We start from the raw sequence: 21,128 nt of genomic DNA, 5'->3' as shown, positions 1-21,128 counted from the left end.
TGCCACCAAATGGTAACTTTATATGTGCTTTGCATTAACGTGATCAGGTACAAAGTGCCTGCACTAGGTCTGAAGTGTTAGAGAGGCTCATCGCAAACCCAGTGGGCTGGATTGTGCTGCTGAAAGACCAGCTTGTTCCCATGTTAATGCAGTGACATGTAAGCACTGGAGAAATTCCCATAACCTGGATTGAAAAGCAAACCCAAAACCTTATCCTACTACTGTAACTCAATACTGGGGCTCCCCAAACACCCTGTGCACCCATGCAGTCTGAATCTGCAGAGTAGGAATGCAGTGGGAGCTTGGAACTGCTTTTCTATCCATGTCTATCAGTATAAAATTAGCTTAATACTATAGACTTTGATTCAAATTCAAAGGCAAATTCAGGAAGGAAAATAGAAGCAGCCCAAATCTGTATGTGTCCTATCTCTTAATCCACTCATAATCAAAGCACATTGTCATGATACTCAGAACAATGAACCATAGCAGGAAACACCAGTTCTGCTTCACATCTCCTACCAGCATCAATCACCAGCGACTCCACTGAAGGTAATAACCCTGGTTTGTATCAGTGTAAATGAGTGGACAATTATATCTGATGACTGCCTTAGACCTGCCAAACTGAACTCCTAGGAGAGTTTATCAGACAAGAACAGAGCAACTCTCTAGTTGTAATTTGTGCCAATTGACTTGTGGGATTAGGCATTTATCTGGGTAATGAGAACAGCCTCAATTACATGAGTCCAAAGTTCACACCATCTGTAGGAGACTGAAATACTCCTGTCCTGCAGACACTCCTGGACAGGGCATTAGGAAGGTGCTTCTCTGAAGGAGATGTTATCCTGTACTTGTCCTCGAGGGGCTTTTCCACACCTTCCCTGCTGCTGCTGGAGTGTGGCTGATGATGTAGAAGAGCTAAAGGCAAAACCTCGCTGTCCTACGTTCACACGATATTCACTTGGCAATAATTATTATGATTCCCCTTTTAGTAATTTAATTCTCATTATTTGACACAATGGTGGTTAGCTGATTTGAGAGATCATTCTCGAAAGAAGATGAAGCTTCTGCACCTCAATTCTTCCCTAAATTCTGTCCTAATCAATTACCTTTTCTCCCATCCTGAGGGAGATTTCCTAACCCAAGCACACCTGCAAAGTCCCTTTAACTTCCTTCTGCAGTGGAAGGGGTAGAGTTGAAACCCTTTGCCTTTGCTTTACAGTGATAACGGGTAAACCAGTGACTGCCACAAGTATTTCAAAATGTAGATGGCCCCTCTGCTTTTCCCTTGAGGCAGCTTTTGATTTGAGGGGCACAGGAAACTCAATGCATTATGACTGATGGAAAAGGTGGCCAGCCTCAAACCGGCTCTGCCACGCAAGGTTTTTTGCAGCTCCTTGTGCTGCTCAGTTCTCCTCAGCATCACCTTGGCAATAACCTCAGGCCAGGAACAGCTTCCTCACCTGCCTGGGAGGAAGGGAAAGGGACAGGCCCTTGGAGGAGAAATCAGACAAGAAAAGAGAAGAAAACCTGTGGAGCCCTAGAAACATCTTTGTGAAAGGGAAAAGCCTCATTCTCCAGTACACATAGCTTGTTAAGAGAGTGCCTGGTTTAAATGCTTTCCTCTGTTCACTCCACTTAGGAGATCTGTGCCAACATTTGCTTTAATTTTATTAATATTGGAGTAATTAATTATTAATAGAAATGTGCATTAATTTTTAATATTATATGAATATTGATATTACAGATATGCTATAGAATAATGACAATATCCCACCACACTTCAGGAATTCCCATGTTTGTTGCCAGATTTTGGGTTAGCAGACAGCCATTTCAGGAAAGGACACCACCACATGTAATGAGCTGCTGCCTTAATTTGATTACATGCTCATTAGGAAAGGTGAAGCAAGGTGTTTCAGGTTTGTGGATGCACAGCTGCTTGAGCAAGCATGCACTTGTAAGCCTGGGAGGAAAGCTCTGCTGCTGAGCAGGATAAAATCCAGATGAAGCTCAGCTTCATCTGCATTCCCCTGCCCATAATTCTCCCTCAAGGAAATGTTGTTACTAGGAAAAAAATCTGTTATAAAGCCTTTGAATCAGGGGGTGGCACAAAATAAATTCTCCTGGCTGTGTGGCAAGCAAAGCTCTGATCTGTATGGATGCTTACCCAGGAGACTGGTCACCCTAACCACAACACTGGTTTTATAGAAGTAGTTGAAGTGAAGCTAGGTGATACAAGGCTGGGATTATCTATCTTGGTGGTTGAGAAGACAGTATGGACAGCACTTATTGGTATGGAGCACTCTTAAGGTAAGAAACAAGTTAGCATTGGTTTATTTTCTTGTGGATGGGCTGAAAACGTTAGTCTTGTTACCCTGAAGCTCTGGTGCGTTGGAAGTTCTTACAGCGCAGCTTGTCAAAGGAACTTTGCTAAGTTGCTTCATCAGTATAATGCACCATAATGATGTATAAGAACAGCAAGTATGACCACAGACTGAGGTCCTTGCTGATGCTTCCCTGCCCTAGTAGCTCCCTGATTTGTTATTACTGCACAGATGGATGTTCAAAAGAAACAGAAGGTGCTAAGAATCCCTTGATTTAAACAAGATGTCTCAGGAATTTGATCTTGACAATGTGTAACATGTTTTCCAGAAGGAATTAGAAAATTGCAGGAAAGAAAAAGACTGTGCAAATACAAGAGGATTTTGATAACAGCAAAATCAATGTGCCTTTTTCTATTCCATAGATATGAAAAGCCAAACCAGAGGGGGTACAGCTGTTAGACTAATCAATAATTCTGAGCACAGGAATGGAAATAAGTTTAACACACACTAAACATAGAGTAAATCACCTATCATTTTTCAAGGAGAGTCTTGAGTGTGGGCACATCTAGCCCAGTGCAGCAGAATGTATCTCAGTGATTTAGCAGGGCATATTCCCCTGTATGGTCCAGCTGCCTTAGAGGATGGTTGTAACCTTTGGGTCACTGCCTGGCCATCAGGGCTGGAAAGGGCTGAATATGGAGGACTGAAGCTGAGTAAGCCTGGTGCACTGCAGGGAGAGTGGATGGCAGCATGTTTCATGGCAGGGATTACAGTGCAAGGTAACAGCGAAGCGTGCAGGAAAGGAGGAATGAGAAATATAAACACGCGCCTGGCAGGGGTTTCCCAAAGGTCTGAATGTAAATGGCTTAGTATGGGGGGGAAATTTAATGCATGCACAATGTAAAACTGACGGTCTTCTCTGCAAACCCCAGTTTGACGGGTGATGTGGGTTCATGCTAATTGTGCGCCAGGAGTGCCCAGCGTACCCCTTCCCTTGCTGGGAATCCCATCCAGGCCTCCCGAACTCCAGCACCGTGCCTCCACCACAGCAGCGCAACACGTGGAAGGGATTAAATCTGGGTTTAAATGTAATGCAGCTTTGTAAATCCCAAGGCTGTAACACAGTTCAGAAGCAGACTGAAAATATGGCCCGGTTCCAGCCAAGTGAGCAGTGCTGAGCCTTCTTTATTTGCTTTTGCTCTTGTACATGCGAGTGCACTCATATCATTCCACGCAGACATTTGCAGGCTCTTCCAGCACAAACAGGCAGCTTCACCTCTTGCTGTGAAGAGCTGATAAACCAGCAAAGCTGCTATTACTTTCAGGGAGTGCAAAGCTGGGCCCACTCTTTACTTAGTCCTCTAGGCTACACTGGAGCACAGGCAGCAGAGCACAGTTCTAATGCTTTTATGGGACCTGCTGGCAAGGACAGCTCAGGGAGAGGCACTGGCGAGGCAGCTGTGAACATGCTCACCCTTTCCAAAGGTTTCACTACATCCTGTCAAATCAGAAGGTTTTTTTTCCCCTTCCCAACTTCTTCTCTCACGTGGGTGAAACTTTGACAAGAAGGTTCCCCACCCCTTCAAATTCAATGGCAAAATTTCCTGACTGTGGTGGGGTCATAATTTAAACTCCCTCCCCACCGTGGCTTCACTAAACTCCCCCAAGTCACTAACAAACCTCCTGCACATTGCAACAGAGCCTTCAACTGTTTGGATTTGGTTTACATCAGCACTTATGCTCAGATATTGCACAAATGGAGAGTAAGAAGTCAGTCTGTCTGAGATTTTAGGGTCTTTCGGGTTAGGAAAACTAGCACTGGGCGCTCCATCCCCACCAGCAGCACTGTGGGCAGGTCCTGCAGAGCCTGGCTTCTACAGCATTGTTCATCACCTTGCTGGAAAGCACTTTGGCAATGCTCAGCCTAAACGTGTCCTTCTTTGCCTTCACACCATGGCTCCAAGCTTTACCTCTGCCTGTGATTCTGCTGGCTTCTTGGCTCAGCTGCCCATGTTCTCCCCCTTTTAGTCACACTGCAGCTTGGCTGAACATATTGCACGTTCATCCGCCTTCCTCCACACCCAGATGTCTCCTGAGGCTCTCCCAGAGCTCACTCCCCAGGGCAGCTCAGCCCTGCAGGCAAACAGAGCTGGTCCCTCTGCCTGGGGTCACTGCAGCCCCATGGCACCCAGGGGAGCATCCCCTTTCCCTCTCCTCCCTTGCCCTTGGCACAGCACACTGGGGAGCCTGCGGTGTGGTGTGAGCATGCAAGGCCTAATGAGGGAGGAAAAAGAAAAAGCCCAATTGATTTACTCGACTATCAAGCTACTAAACTGTTTCCTTTCCATCACCCTCCTGCAGATTGAGAGGTTTGATGGAGTGAGGTAATATCCCACTAAATCATTCCCCTTTCTCTCACTGTCAGAAAGCACCCAGACTTCATCCCTTCCTTCTGAATCTTCCTGTGCTTCCCTCTGTGGATGTTTTTAATGACAAAGACATTTTAGCTCTACCTCTGCTACAATTCCTGAGAGAAGCAAGCACCGGTATTTATAAGGTATGATAGAACGTGTGTTGTAAAACAGTTAGCAAAAGGAAGGAGTGAATCACTGTGCAACAGAGAGGGCTCCGGTGCTGCTCAGTGGTGTTTCTGGTTTATTCTTCTCTGGTGTGCTCGGGCTGAGCCCCAGACCCAGCTCAGGGATGGCACCGGGCAGGCAGCCGGCTCCGGGGAGGTGTGCCGTGGGCAGGCTCGCAGGCTCAAGCTGCACGTCTCACAGATGGGGGATCCATTTTTTTCCCTGGGTGATTTGTTCCAATGGTTAATCGTCCTCACACAAACACAGGATTATTTTGGTTTTAATGATGCACCACTAAATAACACTCAGAACCTTCAGGATGGGCTTTCTCTTCACCAGGTGATCTCTTGACTTCTGCCTCCTCTATCAGCACTGTGATGACTGCCTAAAATTGGGACTTCACAGCTTCCCTGTGCCCTTGCAAGACTAGCTTTGAACTTGAAAGCCTCCTACACAAAGTGCTTTGCGCTATCAACCTGGTCACGGTCGATGTGAAAAATGTGGCACTGAAGAAAGTGGCTTTCCAATAAATACATCCACAGTACAACCATGCGTGACTCGAGATCAAAGACAGAGTGCAAGTACCGAGGTCATTAAACATGAATAGAAATACAGAAATGCAACAGCTTGCATTAAAGGCTTAGCTTGACTTTAAAGTTAAGTGATGAAAGCTTATGTAGTCAGCGATTGTTCACCCGTGATAATGCTCCGCTCTTGCCATCAGTAGTTCTACGCTTTACAAAGGTAAGAATAATTAATCATTTTTCAGATAAAGTACCGAGGTGTGGGGCAGTTAATGACTTGTACCAAGTGAAAAGCGGCTTAAAGATGCTCAGCATCCTCAGCTCTAGGGAAAATCAGAGCACCACAGACATCAGGTCTGTTGGAAAATCAGCTCTTGGTCACTGCTCCTACAGCCAATGGATGAGTGAAGATTTACCCCACACAAGGTCCTTCATGAATGACATGGCATCAGAGGTCACCAGCATAAAACCAGGTTAGGGGTAAGGTTTCCAGTGGCACAGCCCCAGCCCAGCACAACTCTGCACCAGTTTTTAAGAGACAATTTCACTGACAAATTTTCTCTCCATCTCTTGGAGATGTCACAATATTCTGAAGCTTAAGAACATGATAGCATGGGAGATGATTCCTGGTCCGTATCGCCATAGAGTTAATTGTAGCCTGTGCAGTGTTTCGAGCAGCCATAAAGGAAGCTGTGCTAAATAAAGGATTTTAAGGGACTTCTATTGGAAAACAGCCCCCCTGCCATGTTTCTAATACTTTTTTGATTTGCAGCATAACTATCTAATCAGCTTTCTGGGGTATTCTGATACTGCACAGAATCATCTAATCTGAAGCCTAAGTTGATGAAGTGCCTTGAGATACTTAGCATTGCATTCTGCCAATGTGTCTTACTCTGTCCAGAGCCTCTTCTTCTCTCAGAGTGGTTTGTGGCAATCCTGAACAAGTGCAGATGCCAGAAAGGAGCAAGGTGACTGCTTAACCCTGTAGGGTAAGTGGCAAACGTCCAGTCAAACTCCACACATCCTTTGCTGGGAAGGGAGTGAAAATGCCATCTTTGCTCTCCTCTGAGCTCAGCACAACATGCCCCCAGGGCAGAACCACAGCATATGGCAGAGCAGCCGCCTGGAGATGTAGCTGTATCACATCCAGGTAGAGCCCAAGGAAAGAACTGTTGCTATCAGACTAAACCAAACTCCTGCCCTTTTCCTCAAGGCTACAGGGCAACACCATTCTGAGAGGCAGCTTTGTCTCCGTGGTGCATACCTGGTAATGGAAAAGCAAATGTTAACAGGTTGGGAGCTACGCATCCCCCTGCTTATCTTCCACCTCTAGCACGGTCACTGAATGAGACCTGTACTGGGTAAGATAATTTGGCTGGGGCTAAATATTTCAGCCCTTTCCTAACAAACTCCTTCCAAATCTAACAGTATAGCTTGAAGCACCCCACAGTATTCCAGGCATTGGGTGTTGTATATCAGATTGCCACAGGCACTACCCAGTGTGATTTTTCAAGCTGACCTGACATTTAAGTGTAGGCTAAAAACCTCCACTGACTTCAAGGTTTTGACTGGGAATGTTTGCAAGGAAATGTGTTAAATACCTGGTGAGTGAGAGAAGATGCCAGCAGCAACCAAGATTTTTCCAGAGCAGCTCTCAGTGCAACTGCAGTTCTTCACCACAGATATGCAAAAGTAAGCACGCTGTGACCTCTGAGCCAGACCACAGAGAATCTCTGGGGGAGATATCTTGGTATTTCCCGTGATACTCAGCACTCGTGTTGCTCAGAATATGGAAAACTATCACATATCTGCCTGGAGGGGTACAGAGAACACTCAATCTATATTCTGGTCAAGCACAGGTAGATGGAAGAGCTGGGAGAGCCCTGCTGCCATGCAGCTCACCAAACCCTCCAAGTACTTTGAGTTTTGGTCAGTGGGGATGAGGAGAGGGATTCAGACCATGGGAGTTTTTTGCAAGTGAGATCAGCACTTGCATAAGCTGCAATAGCTTCCCACATGGATGTGGGAGGTAATTATTAAGACTCAGCTCCCACTGAGTCTCAGCCATTAGCACTTCTGAGACCAGAAGCACACCGGTTTTGATGGGCAGTTGGGGGTATAGAGGCTTACAGCCATACCCTGCAGGTCCCAACGGCATCAGCAAGGGCTTCTTGTGCTCAGCCCATTCTTACTAATGTTATTTCCCCATTTGTCATCCAGAGCAGGTTTTCATCCTCTCTGGTACTCTTCCTTGATCTTGGCCAAAACATTTAATCTCTGTGACCCACTTTCCCCACATGCAGACTAAAGTATGCTTTTAGAACGTTAATGCTGTGCTTTGGAAATGCTATTTTTCTTTTTTCCTTTTTTTTTTTTTTCTTCATTTTTCTTATCTTTGCTCAGATTTCAGAGGAATATTTATCCTCTGGTGCCTCTCCAGCCCCTTCTGCTTTTTCATACTTTCTTGGTGTACTCTCAGCCAGCAGGACAGACTCGCAAACTGGTGTTTGTTGGTGTGCTGGCACCAAGTACTGTTTCATTTTCTGCCATGTGTCTGTCCCTTAATATTCAGTTTCACATTTTCTGGAATGAAGCCCTATTGTTCAACACCCATCTAAACCCTGAATTAAAGCTACTGGAGTTCCTTCTCTTTTTGTACTAGCATGGCCACGATCATAATCTGCCTGATATTACAAGTACCTAAAATATAAAATTAACTTCAAACAGCACTGATTTTGCCCTCAGTATATCAGAAGTCCTGACACAGCCCTGGAAGCTACATGCAAGCAAAAAGCATTGCATAAAGGTACTCTTCTGGAACTTTTTTGCATCCTTTTGTTATAGTGAGGCTGAGTCTGGTGCCACTGATGGGTTATAGCAAAGCATCTGTTATCTTCAGGGGCTAAGAACTGGACTTGCTCATCTCACAAGGGCATCACTGAGATGGGGGATGCCTATGCACAGAGATTAGCATTTAATACAGCAGCACAGCTTGATAAACTGAATCTAAATAAAACCATCAGGTCACCCAAAGGTGATTTTTCATTCCCCCACATATAGGATTGACTATACAACTTGTGCTTAATTCTTCTAGAAGTGAAAAATCTGGTCCTTGCAGCTTTTAAGGAGGTTTTAAAAATAACTATTCTCCCATCTCTGTGGTTTAAATAGAATCACAACCGTACTACTTATAGCCTGGAAGAGAGAAACGATGCTAAAATATCAGGCATTTTTAATAGAGTATGAGAAAGAAAACATTGGGTTGGGTACCAGCAGGATTAGGAGAAGACAGCAAGATCTGAGTTAGAGATCACAGCCCTAGGCCCCTACTTAAGAAGCTTCCTAAGCTTTAAGAAAATATGATACTGCAAAAGTTGGAACCCTGCCATAAAGACCTAACAGTAAAACAGGCATGTAAGGTATAATTGGAACACAATTCCCAGCAATAGCATTGTGGCTTTGCCCCTAAGTCTTTGTAACACAATTCTACCCCAGTACTCTTTAAGATTCACTAAGCTATCATCTGATATTCCAGGATGAAAATATAATTAGCACTAATAACCAACTTCTGCTGTGATCTGAAGCTCTTGACAGCTTTCCTTCTGTACCCAGATGCATTTTCCAACAGCTTTGGAACTGATCATTAAGTCTCACTTTGTTTTCAAGATACCCCATCCATTTCTTAGCCCAGATATGGCAGTATCAGTACAGCCCCATCTTCCTCCTGCCTACCTTCTCTGCAGCTATACTGAAAGTTCAAATTGCAAACTTCTTATGCACTTTAAGAAACATTGCCTCTCTGGTGTTCAAATCTGAGTTAGGGGTGGAAAGTAAGACATAAAACCAAACCAGAAGCCCCACCTCACTCAATTCCTTGCCTAAATCTAAAGCCGCCATAGCCCTTTTCTGATCTGTTACACGCACCTCTTCTGTGCTCGTTTCACAGTCAGGACAACTATTTCTCAGGCCATGTCTAACAACTTCGGACTACTCCCTACAGATACAGTCTTAGCACAGAATTCTGCATGGAAACTGAGCTATCCCTGTCATTAGTGTGCAGTTTGCTCCAGCACTGTGATGATCACTGTTTGTTAAATGTCATATGAGCCATCAGAAGGAAAGCACGGTCTCTAAGATGGCTATACAGTTGTGTCAGGATCCCACCATCAGGCCACCAGTTAAAATACTGTCAGAGAAGTTGCAGAACAATAGAGCAGGTTAAAATGCCATGCTTAATAACTTAATAAATGTAAATTACCCATTAAGAATATAGTTTACAAATGAGTACAGTATTAACCAAGCCACCATGTCAAAAAACTGCTTTGCCAACTAAAATTAGCAACCCACAATTACACACTCTATCATTAACAGACAAATGGTTAGCTAAACCAGAAATTTGGTTTCACGAGACAAAGAATTGTGCTATTTAAACCTGTTGCCCATCATGAACTTAAGTCTTCTTAAAAATAGCTTTAGTCACTTTTATTGGTATAAACACCTAAATTGAGATCTAACAGCAAATAAGGATTGTGCTTGTCCATAATAACCTCAGCTGCAAAATCTACTCAGACACAAGACATACAACCTTCCACATACACAAGTTATTTGCCAGCAAAGCAGAATGCTGCCATTCTGAAACAATTACATACAGTAAAGGTTTTCAATATTTTATTAAAGAAAACAGTCAAAATGTACAAGTATTACCCAGGTTTGTAGATAACTTCCTATAAAGGCAGTAAAATATGAATTTCAATCTAGGTTTTAAAAACTGCTATAGTTGCTTATTTTTAAAGTTGGTATTTTAAAATCACATTTCACAAATCGTTCTGAAATCTTACCAAATGAATAGTGCAACAAGAAAATTGAAATTAGTTCTACACTGTTTGCATGTCAAGCAAAAGTTATAAGTAACTGCTTCAAATACTCAAACCATTGGAGAATGAATGAACCCAACAGCTCCCACCAAAAACTAGCTTCTGACCACATTAGGAATGTCCTTTTCTTGTTCTTCACTTAAGATCAAATAATAAGAGAACAACACCTCTTGAGGTCATCAAAAATAACTTTAGTAGAAAATTGTCTTGGCCCTTATCAAATATTACATGAGGAAAATTGTTAAGCCTTTATCAAAACAGACAGGAATAGGGAAACAAAAAAAAAATGTCATGGCCTTAATCCGTATCTGTTGGAATTATGTCTAGAAAGGTTAGAAGCAAAACCAGAAACTTGGAGCCCTGTTTTTGTTTTTAAAAACCACACAATCACAAAGAAAACCAGCTTCTTACTGCCTAAGGTTTGGGGGTGTTCTGCTCAAGTACCTGTCCCATAGACAGCAACCTTTTATGTTCTGAAGAGAGCATAAGCAAAATATAGAAAAATAAATGAAACAGCTTCTTACAGCCTAAGGTTTGGGTGCTGGGTGGTGGTTTAGTCTGTCCCCCACAGGTCACACTCTCTTGAAATCATATGCAGAGACATGGAAAATTATATCCATCTTTCTTTTTTTAGAAAGAGAAAAGCCCCCCTACATCCCAAAGCTCTTGAGATCACAAAGGATGGTGCCCTGGGTGCTCTGGATGCTTTGGCAGCATGGGAAGTGGGCTCGGAGACAGACCCTGAGCTCCTTGTTGAAGATGAAGCAGAGGATGGGGTTTACCCCTGCCTGGGCAAACGTCATCCAGACAGAGGTGGTCAGGTAGACCTGGGGGATGGAGCTGGCCTTAATGAAAACCCGCAGGTAGCAGGCCACAATGTAGGGGGACCAGAGGAGCAGGAAGAGCAAAGTGATCATGTAGAACATCTTGCAGAGCCTTTTCTCCATCTTAAACTCCTCCAGCACCAGCAGCCTCTTGATCTGGCTGTGGGTGGCCTGCCTTATACCCACGAGGGTGGGTGGCGTGGGCCCCCTGCCAAAGCCAGCCGTCCAGTTCGCAGCTGCTTGGCCAGTGGCTCCCGGCCCATGGAAGGTCCAGTTCTGGCTGATGGCTGGTACCAGCTGGGCTGGCTTCATCTTGCGGTGGCCATGGATGAAGAAGAGCAGCTTGATGTAGACCAAGTGGGTGGCAGCAATGACAGCTGCCAGCATGAGCATGAAGCCCAGCGTGTCGTTGGCCTTGACGTAGCGGTGCTCGAAGATGCACTGCTCCTCCTCCCGGATGAACTTGTAGGTCCCCACGTCAAAGACAGGGGGGAAGGCCATGGCCATGGAGAGGGTCCACACCATGCACACCACAGCCAGGCAGGTCCAGCCCGTCATGCGCTTGGCGTAGAAGCGGTGGTGGGCAATGGCCATGTAGCGTGTGACCCCCACGCAGAAGAGAAGGAAGGCGGCGTGGAAGCAGAAGAGCACAGCCAGGAAGGCCAGCACCTTGCAGCTGAGGGGCCCGTGGGGCCAGGCGGCCCCGCTGCGCACCGACAGCATGACGAAGGGGAAGCAGGCCAGGGAGCGGAGCCCGTCAGCCAGGCAGAGGTCCAGCAGCAGGTAGTAAGGAGCGCGGTGCAGGTGCCGGTCCTTGAGGATGAGCCAGGCGAAGAGCACGTTGCCCGCCAGGCTCACGCAGAGGATCAAGCCCAGGGTGGCCAGCTTCAGCCCGGAGGCGCTCAGCAGGCCGCCGGCGCTGGGCAGGTGCGGGCTGCTGCTGCTCCCCAGCTCGCTGCTGTTCGCCATCGGGTCCTTCCTCTTCCTCTTCCTCCTCCTCCTCCTCGGCGGCACCGCGCAGGCAGGGCCAGGGTCTCAGCGCCGCGGCAGCGCGCCGGGGCCGAGGGCCGCGCCGCCCGGCGCCCCCATGCCCGCCACCACCGGCCTCCCCCCGCCGCCAACGCCGCCGCCGCCGCCCCGGCGACGCGGGGCGCTCCCGCCGCGCTCCCCGCGGGCCATGCGGACCCCCTGCTCTAGGGCCGCGCCCGCCGCCACCGCCGCCCCATGGGGATGGGGGATGCGCGGGGTGGGGTGGGTCACACACAAGGCGCGGAGCGGCGCGGAGCCACCCACCCCCTTACCGCCGGCGAGCTGCTCCTCCGCGCCGGGCGAGGGGCCTGCCGAGCCTGCGCACAGCGGCTGCGGCTCTGCCCAGCTCCCGCCGAGGACAATGGGGTAAATCCCCCTCTCTCCCTCCCTCCTTCCTCTCTATCCTTCCTTCTCCTCCTCCCCTCCGCCCTGCCTCCGCCCCCCGCGCAGCCCGGCCCCTGCGGAGCGCGGGGCTGAGTCAGGCGCGCAGCGGCGCGGAGCGGTGCGGAGGTCCCGGTGCCGCAGCGGGACTGGGAGCGGAGCCGCCCGCAGCCGTGGTCCCCGCCCTTGTCCCCCGGGGCGGGGCTGGGTGCGGAGATGGGGCTGGGAGGCAGCGGGGGGAGCGCGGGGTGTCCGTGTGCCGTGTGCGCTCGAAGAGGCAAAGCTGGTGGAGAGCTCATGGAGACGCTGTGTGCCTGACACAGAGGTGTATATGCCCAAATATGCACGGATTGATACCTACCGCATGTGTGTATGGACCCCATACACCCCATTCATTAGTGATACGCCTGTATCACATTCACCAGTGTGCTTTTGCTAGGTTTGCCTGTACTAAATAACCATTTAACTTTCTCTCTCTGCACGCAGGGGACCCAAGTCCAGTAGCGCCTGTTGCAGCAGAGCATCTGGGCATGCTGTCCCTTGCTGGGCAGGGAGGTTTGCAGGGGAAGGAGGTTTACAGCCAGCATGTGTAGCAAATGTTTCGATGTTACAGCAATGAAAAGCCGCTCCTGCAAGTCAGGAGCCTGATGTTTTGTGTCTGTTTGGGTTCCTGAGAAAGCAGAATGGGAAGGAAAGTGACTTAATGTTTCTAACTCACATGGATGCTTCCTGTGTTTTTGTGTGTTGCAGGGGTTTACCAGCTCCCAGGCCTAGTTACATGGGGCCTGGCAAGTTTTTGGGAAATGGAATTTTTAAGACCTTTGGCCCGACAGCATAGAGCTTCACCTGTACTGTAGGTTCAGGTTTATAATGGGCAGTTTAATTAATGTAGGCCAGTGAGATGCAGATCTTTGTCCTCTCTCTCTCTTTGCCATCCTTGGTATGTAGGGCAAGGCCTCTCTGTGTGCCTTGCAAAGCAGGCACCACCACGTAGCCCTGGGCTCACTGGAATGTTAATGCAATTATCTCACTGAGTTTCCTTCATGGCTTTTTGTGAAGGACACGTCTGAAATCCTTTTTGAGCATTCTATTAAAAGCCATCAGTAAATTCAGTGTTATTCCAGAAATGATAGCAATTAAAGTGTCTGCATCAGTCCCAGAAGCGGATGCTCATAGAACAGCTTTTGAGCAGATCTTTCTGGCTGGTTTCAGAAATCTTGTGGCATGTGGCAGGGGCCAGGCACTGACCTCAATTGTGCCACCAGACATCCAGAGCAGCTCTGCTGAGCTCCTGGCATTTCAACAGGCATGGAACCAAACCCAGACTTTGCCTCAAATATGTGTTGAGGGCAATCTGTATTACATGCAGGATTTCATTTGTCCGTGGATCTAGTTTGTATCTGTTATTTATTGCTAATGTTAGGAGAGCAAAGAAATCCTAAGGGGAGGAGGGGGAAAGTGGCAGATAATTGAGTCTGCTTTTTGCATCCTGCTGGTACATCTGAGCTGTTTTCAGTTGTTAGGTTTCGCATTTGCACTGAAGTTTTCCTGTGACAGAGAATTGCCCACGGGTTGTTCAGTGCTTTGTGCAATTTTCAAGGCATTTCTCACATTCATGCCATGACTTAAGCGCTGGGTGCACCGTGTCCCCTGGGCAGCCACCGCACCGGCATCAAGAGCAGTGGCTTTCTGGAGCAGCCAGGGACACCACGTACCTTGTTTGCCACCAGTGCAACACAGTACTGTGTTAACAGGCTCTCCGATGGCTGGGTGCCTGCAGCCAAAGTAGTTTGCCAAGCATGAGTACAAGGATTGGTTATCCTTAGGGGAATGTGGCTTTTCAGAGGAGCAGAGGAGACCTCATGGCCTGTGTAAGCTCTGTGATCTCTGCCATCAAGTGAGCAAAAGGGAATAACACACCTGCTTCCCTCCTCCGTGCCTGCGGGTAGGGTTTCTCCTCTCCCTGAACGCTCGCCAGCACAGCTGAGCTGGCTCAGGAGCTGCTGTAATTCACTGCTCTCTTGCCAGGCCAGCAGCAAATTGCTAGCTCATCTTTCTCCCACCTGTAGCGAGGGGAGAGGATGGTGTTTCATCCATCTTCCCAGGCCTACTCCCCTGATGGGGCTCCTATATAGTGCTATAGGAGGTGTGAGGCATTTGAGGGCAGCTTCCTAGTGAAGCTGGCTGAGAGATGTGACACTATAGGAACGGCCAAAAGGAATGGGGAAAATAAGGGGGTTAACAGTCTTCATCGGAGCAGGCTCTTCACTTGCCAGCTGCCCCCATGCAGGCATGCCTACATCTTGGCATGCTTCACTGGCTTCTTTGCATTAGACCGATTGGGTTCAAACAAGTTTCTCGCCCAGGCTTAGCCTCAGTTTGGATATTAGCACAGTGCTACATTTACAGTGTTTGACTAGAAAATGGGATACAGAGTATTTCGTAACCCCTCTGCTGTTGCAGAGCTGCTTGAGGAGCTCTTCCAGCCCACAGGGACTGCAGTGCCTGGGGAGGTGTCCACTATTAAGAGTCAAGAGGAGCAGCAGGGACTGCCCTGGCTGCCGTGACATCCCCTTCATCTCTGGTGCTGCTCCATGGCACACAGCCGTACAAAAGGCAGATCCATCGCAGCAGTCATGGGGAACAGGTACTTTCCAGATACTGTAATGAGCATGTTAAGTTATTTTCCTTTCTCACCTCAATCACTTTCATAAAATGTGTTTAACGAAGAGCTATTCTTTGCTTACAAAATGGTGCTTCACAAGCTAGATGGATTCCTCTGACCTTTCAGTGTGCTTTACTTGAATTGGCTGCCGCTTCATGTTCTCTGCTCACTGCCTTGAATGGGAGAGACAGTTGAAATACAGACTCTTAGAGCAAATACTGTGGCATATTGCCTTCTTTCCACCAGTCACAAGTATTCTTCCCGAAGGCTTAGCTATTTATTATTGATGATGTTATTGGTGTTCTTGTGTCTGGGAGCTCTGTATAATGTTTCCGGAAAGAGAAGTGTCCTGTACCCATGGTACTACTGAAGTAGAAATCAGAGTTATCTCTGGTGTGACACATGGAAGGAGGAAATGTCTGGACATGCCTGAAGGACAAAGAGCCCCTCCATGGCCTGAGACACCACAGGGAAGCAGGACAGGTGGGAGCAGCCAGGCAAAACAATTTTGCTGTCACAGATAATTCAGGCAAGGAAAAGTCTTCAGGCTTAGTAATCAAGGAGTTGGAAAGGTCAGTCTGGAGCAGAAAGGGGTAAGAGAAGCTTGAGCTGGATGCTGGCACAAGAAAAATTTAGATCCTTCTTCCCAGCTTCCTGTAATTCCCAAACAGCTCTCTGGATTACTTCATTATTTGTGTTATCTTTGCTCCTAACGGAGTGAGTCAGGGACCAGAGTGCTACATAAGCAAAACAAAAAGCTGTACCTTTGCCAAGGGAGCTTAATATCCAACTTTAAGATGGGGGAGAGATATGAACTCTAGAGAAAGGGGGAAATGAGTGAACAGTGAAGCTGCATCATAGGGAATGGCATTGGCATAACCGTGGCTATCACTCTTCCCTGCAAAGAGAGGAGAGAGTGCAAGGAGATAATGAGGTAGGTTTGTGGGTGTTTACAAGGATCATGATAATACTCTGTGACAATGACGGAACAGAAGATGACACATTAAGGCAACGTTTGGGCACCAGCTAACGTGAAAACAGTGTGAGAAGTTTTAAATCTGCAAAATTTACAGTACTACCCAAAATAACTGCTTTGCACAGGAGTCACACTTACCCTGTGTAACCAGGGCACAGCCATGGTACATGCCTGTGAACTGAAAACAGATTTAAAGCAACACTGGAAGCCCCCACCCTACATCTTGCTTGCAGAGGGTCCAGATGTGAGGTAGGGATGGGTATGGGCTGGCAGAGGCCAGATCTATGTTCAGCAAAGCACTGATAAAGCATTTTGGATGTGGCTTTGTTGAAGGAAATATTAGCACAGTTGTGCAAAATGTACAGATGACACCGATGAGAGTATTAATGTCACTGTTGAATCCCCGTTTCCTGGATGGCAGCAGAGGATGTGCAGGCAAACAGTCAAATAGCTGCATCTATCCAGCAGAGAGGTATCTGACAGCCAGCTATCACATTTTTCAAGGGCTTATTCCTAGCTGTTTAATACTTCATATGCTCTCTTGGGGAGGGAGGAGTGAAGAACGGAGGAGTATATTTGGCACAGCAGGGAAGTGGACTCAGGTCTTTTCCATCCTTTAGTGCTGTACTGTTGCAGAGGGAGAGAAAGCCTCCTTCCACAGTGGTACTAATCCTCCTCCACAGCGAGCTGAACGTTTTGAACTTGAACAACTCCTCTCATTTTTCCCCCATGTGATTGTGAGTCAGGCTGAGCTTCTCTATTCTTCTCCATAATAGAGTAGGAGATTATTTTGACTGGAAATAACCAGACACAGGTATCATGGCTGTGAATGCCTCCATGCATGCCACTTGCTGAAAGTTCTGTAGCCTTCTGCAAAGGGAGCTGGTCTTTAAAGACTTTGCTCAATGGAGAAGGAAGAAAAGCAGAGGAGAGAAATAACTCCTTCCTGCTCACTTCTGTCACTGGCTGTGCTAAACTTAACCTGCTGAATTGTTGGCAACATGCTGTTCTTCAGAAGCAGCTCTTTGTGGAAGAGCTCCCCTGTGACACAGGAAATAGCCAGAGTGAGACACGAAGTATCCTTGACACAGTGCATTTCTACAGGAGGTTGTAGCTGCAATCCAGTCCCACAAGCAAGTCAGGAAAGTTAGGAAAAGCCATTGCTCTCAGGTCTCCAGGGGAACAGATTTTCTGGCTCCTTCTCTTCATCTCTCTGCAGTTCACCCTCATGGGATGAGACCAGCTGCTTGGGTTGCATTCCCACCCCCTGCCCTGGAGGCAGTGAGCGACCAGAGGAGTGCAGGGCAAGGGGGAAGCAGATGCAATGTAAGGCCGTGTCAGGGTACATGGCTTCCCCTGCTGCCATGGCAGGTGATGCTGAGAGACACCATGCCCTGCCGGTTTTGGCTCTTGGTGGGTACCAGCGAGGCTGGTGCAGCCCCTTAGGTCTGAGTTTTAGCTGTGCACTCTACTACTAGCAAAGCTCGATACTAAGGAGCATTTCACAAGGTCAGGCTTTTCCATTTTATACATGTGGGATCATTTTATACGTAAGTTGCTTCAGGCTGTTGAACCAGCCTGCTGCAGGCTAGCCAACCCCAGAAGTTTTATCTGTGCTGTAGCAACCTCAAGCCACTGCTGTTCTGCTTGTGCATCTAATATCTCAGCTGCTTACTGAGAAGCTAATGAGCTTTTAGAGATACATGGGTGCTATAAACTCCTTAGGCTGGAGATAAGCAGCTTATTGCCTTTAGGAGCACTGCCAGCCCTTGGCTCTGTTGCTGTGGCGCTTCTCAGTCCCCAGGTTCTTCCTTAGCAGGAAGAGTTATAATGTGTTGCAATAAATAAGTGTATTCATAATTACCTGCACATGTGTGTGCTGCAGCCACCTCCATGGGCTGAGGTAAAACCTGGCAGCAGGACAAACAGGTAACAACAGGCTCTATGCACTGTGTTGTCACGTCTCCCCGCACGACTGATTCAACCCTCGCAAACTTCCTTCCTCGCACAGGGGCTGCACCATCTCATCAGTACAGGATGAATCCTCCACCCTCGTCATGGTGAAATGGCCTTTGGCACCCAACAGCAAATTCACCATGGACAGCGTGGGCAGCTTCAGAACAAAAGGTGGCTGTTTTGATTATGAAACAACTTATTTCCATTGCTATGCTTTCGGATAGACTTACTGTGAATTCCTGTCTAGCAAATTCACTGGGTAAAGAAGGAAAAAATAGGTAATGCACAACTGAAAGTTCATTTCCAGAGTCATTGTGAGAGCAGGTTTTTGCTTCTTTCGTATGAGTTCAGCCTTTGCTCTTCTCCACTTGCTATCTCCAACATCTGCCATCAAAAGAAATCCTGCTGCAACTGGTCCATAGGCTGTAGTAGCTAAATGCTAAAGACAGACTTCAAAGAAGATCTGCTTGGCTACTCAAAGCATCTTCATCTTTATTGGATATTGTACTTTTTTCCCCTCTTTCATATATTACCCTGGTATAATTAGCCCAACAGCCCTCTTTTCAGGGTATAACTAGGAACATAATTTGCTATGCAACTGTCATGTTTTTGTTAGTTGCTCTCCTTGGAGCAGTTTTGGAATTAATCTGATCTTCAGGGAGAGTTATTTGAGATGCTCAAGCACCTTCTGATACCATCTTTTAACTCTAGTAAATAAAAATCTGAAAGCTGATTTCTTTGCTGCTCTATCATCCTTACATATAACCTTTCTTGTTGGTTTATACTTATGCAAAGCTTATAGTGAAGCCAGAACTATTCTCTTATTTTGGGACTCAGTACAAATGGAGATCCCCTCCTTGCCTATGGCCCTTTCCTTCTCCATAGCTGGTTGAAATGAAAGGATGAGCAATGTAAAAACCTTCAATGTGGCTAAGGCAGTGAGATTCGACAATATCAGAGAGCCCATGAGCACTACTTGAATGCTACATTCTCAGTTAAGTGGGTGCTGTCTGTTTAGATACAGCCCTTGTCAGGGTGCTGGAGTGGGATGATGATCCAGCAGCGTATTCTCATGACCAGAGGCTGGTTCAGAGGTTGGCTCAAGGCTCCGCTGCTGAAGCGGTGCAGACAGCTCAGTGGCACTCCTGGAATTCAAATTAAGCTGTCACTGGATTCATGTCCAAGGGCTGAAAGTCACTAACGAACCTTTCTGTGTTTAAATTACTTTTTCAACAAAGCCATTTAATTTTCAACCATAGAAATGGCACATAAAAAGGGTTTGTAGTTCAGGAGTGCTCTTGGGTCACAACCAACTTTGTAGGAGGCTAAGTAAAGTGTGAGAACCTTTTTTTACCATACTACCCTATCAGCTGAGCTTTTAAGGCAGGCTGATGAAAAGCAATCTATTATTTTAATAGCACTTTCTCTCTGGTAAAAGGTCTTGCTAACTTACTGAAGCAGAGCTTGAAATAACAGATTAAAAACTGTCAGAAAAACTGTGATGTAGTTTGGAGCTAAGTGAAAATTGTGGCCAAAATCTGAGCCTGCTCAAAGCATGAGTTAAGTGGCAAAACACCCCAAGATTCCCCTGTTCATCGTGCAAGCTGTTAAGGATAACAAACAGCTTATTTGTTTGGGGTCAGGTTGGCTTTTTCTTAGTTGTGCCTTTCGTGTGAAGGGTGTTTCTTTGCGAGATTTGGTGGTTTAGTTTATTTTTATATATTTGGCCTTTTGCTCTTGTGTGTTCTCTAATAAAGTTCACTTCAGCAATGCAATGCTGATGACAGAAAACCTCCTGGAGCTGTGTTAAACCTGATGTCTTCCTACTGGGGAGGAGCAGGGTGTGGGGTTTTGGGAAGATCCAACAGGATTTCACATTTTTTGTGATCTTGAATTGTTGTGGTTAGACAAAAACAAAGCTTAGGAAACAAAGAAAAGACATTGGTTATGTGCATAGTACAAAAGCCTTGTAGAAAGCCTCTGTATATCATTTGGCTGCCAATTGGATTACATTTACAATAAGGACATGACGACTTGGAGGATGGTGAAGAGCTCATCCCTGCAATGCATGAGCCCAGGCTGGGAAACAAACCTCACCTGCCAGTTCTAAAAGGCTGTTTCCAGCTTTTCTTCTCGAAGGAGGGACCTGGCTCTGCTATCAACAAAGTGGCAATTCTGAGATTGATTTCAAAGGGAGCTAAGCTGAGCTCCATGAAAAGGAAGCACTAGCATGCAATGCTGCTTTTCTTTTTTTCTTATTAATGTGACTAATTAAATGTTTGTGTTTTTTAAGCACTAACTGGTTTTTGATGGTCGTTCAGAGACTTTGAGAAAGTCAATAATTTTGATGGAATAAGACTGTAGACTCCAGAACAAAGTCCACATGGAATCCGTGATGTTGCTAGGATACAGCTATTAGTATTTTCAGTGGCTGGGGTGTTTTTTTGGTGTGTTTTTTTTTTTAATAGAGTCAGCCTAACCTCTTTTACAAACAGGAGGAGAATACGTGACTGATCCTATTTACACAACGCTCCCTCAATTTACAGTAACGAAGACCAACTTGACCTATTAGTTTCAGCCACTTTTATTTCTGAGGAAGAAACACAAAGAGTAATTCTGACCTGAGCTGCAGGGAGCACGTTTGACCTGAACCTTGATGTTTGGAAGCAGTGCGCAGGACTTTGTCCCTGTGAGTGATACATCGCTGCAATCCGTCTCCCTCTAGTGGTTTATTTCCACAGGGGCCCTTGGCTCTCCTGGCTTGGACAGGTACCAGGTTTCATAATGTGATGCGGAAAGTTGGATGACCCCTATGAGCTGAACCGTAGAGCACCACCGAGCTCATCATTTTCAAGAGATGAGCATAAAACCTATAAAAAATTTTTGGTGGGTTTAATATTTTATAGTTTATTTCTTATTTACAGTATCAGTAGTAGATGAGGCTTTCCATTCCAGGCTTGCTTTGCAGTACAGGCTAAAGTGATTTGCTTGGTGTGTAG

At 46.6% G+C, this 21,128-nt stretch overlaps 1 protein-coding gene across 1 annotated transcript; it reads right to left on the bottom strand.

Annotated features, from left to right (window-relative positions):
* Positions 1-10,948: 10,948 nt before the first annotated feature.
* Positions 10,949-12,091, bottom strand: GPR27 (G protein-coupled receptor 27; the record flags this gene model as incomplete). The annotated part of the gene is made up of 1 exon (XM_080625643.1): positions 10,949-12,091. One exon carries the CDS (start codon positions 12,089-12,091, stop codon positions 10,949-10,951), a length of 1,143 nt encoding a protein of 380 aa, XP_080481769.1.
* Between the last annotated feature and the right edge of the window lie 9,037 nt (positions 12,092-21,128).

Source organism: Psittacula echo (assembly GCF_963264785.1).
Source record: "Psittacula echo genome assembly, chromosome: 9".
Lineage (NCBI taxonomy): Eukaryota > Metazoa > Chordata > Aves > Psittaciformes > Psittacidae > Psittacula > Psittacula echo.
Note: the sequence above shows the minus strand (reverse complement) of the source record. Positions and strands in the feature narration are given on the sequence as shown.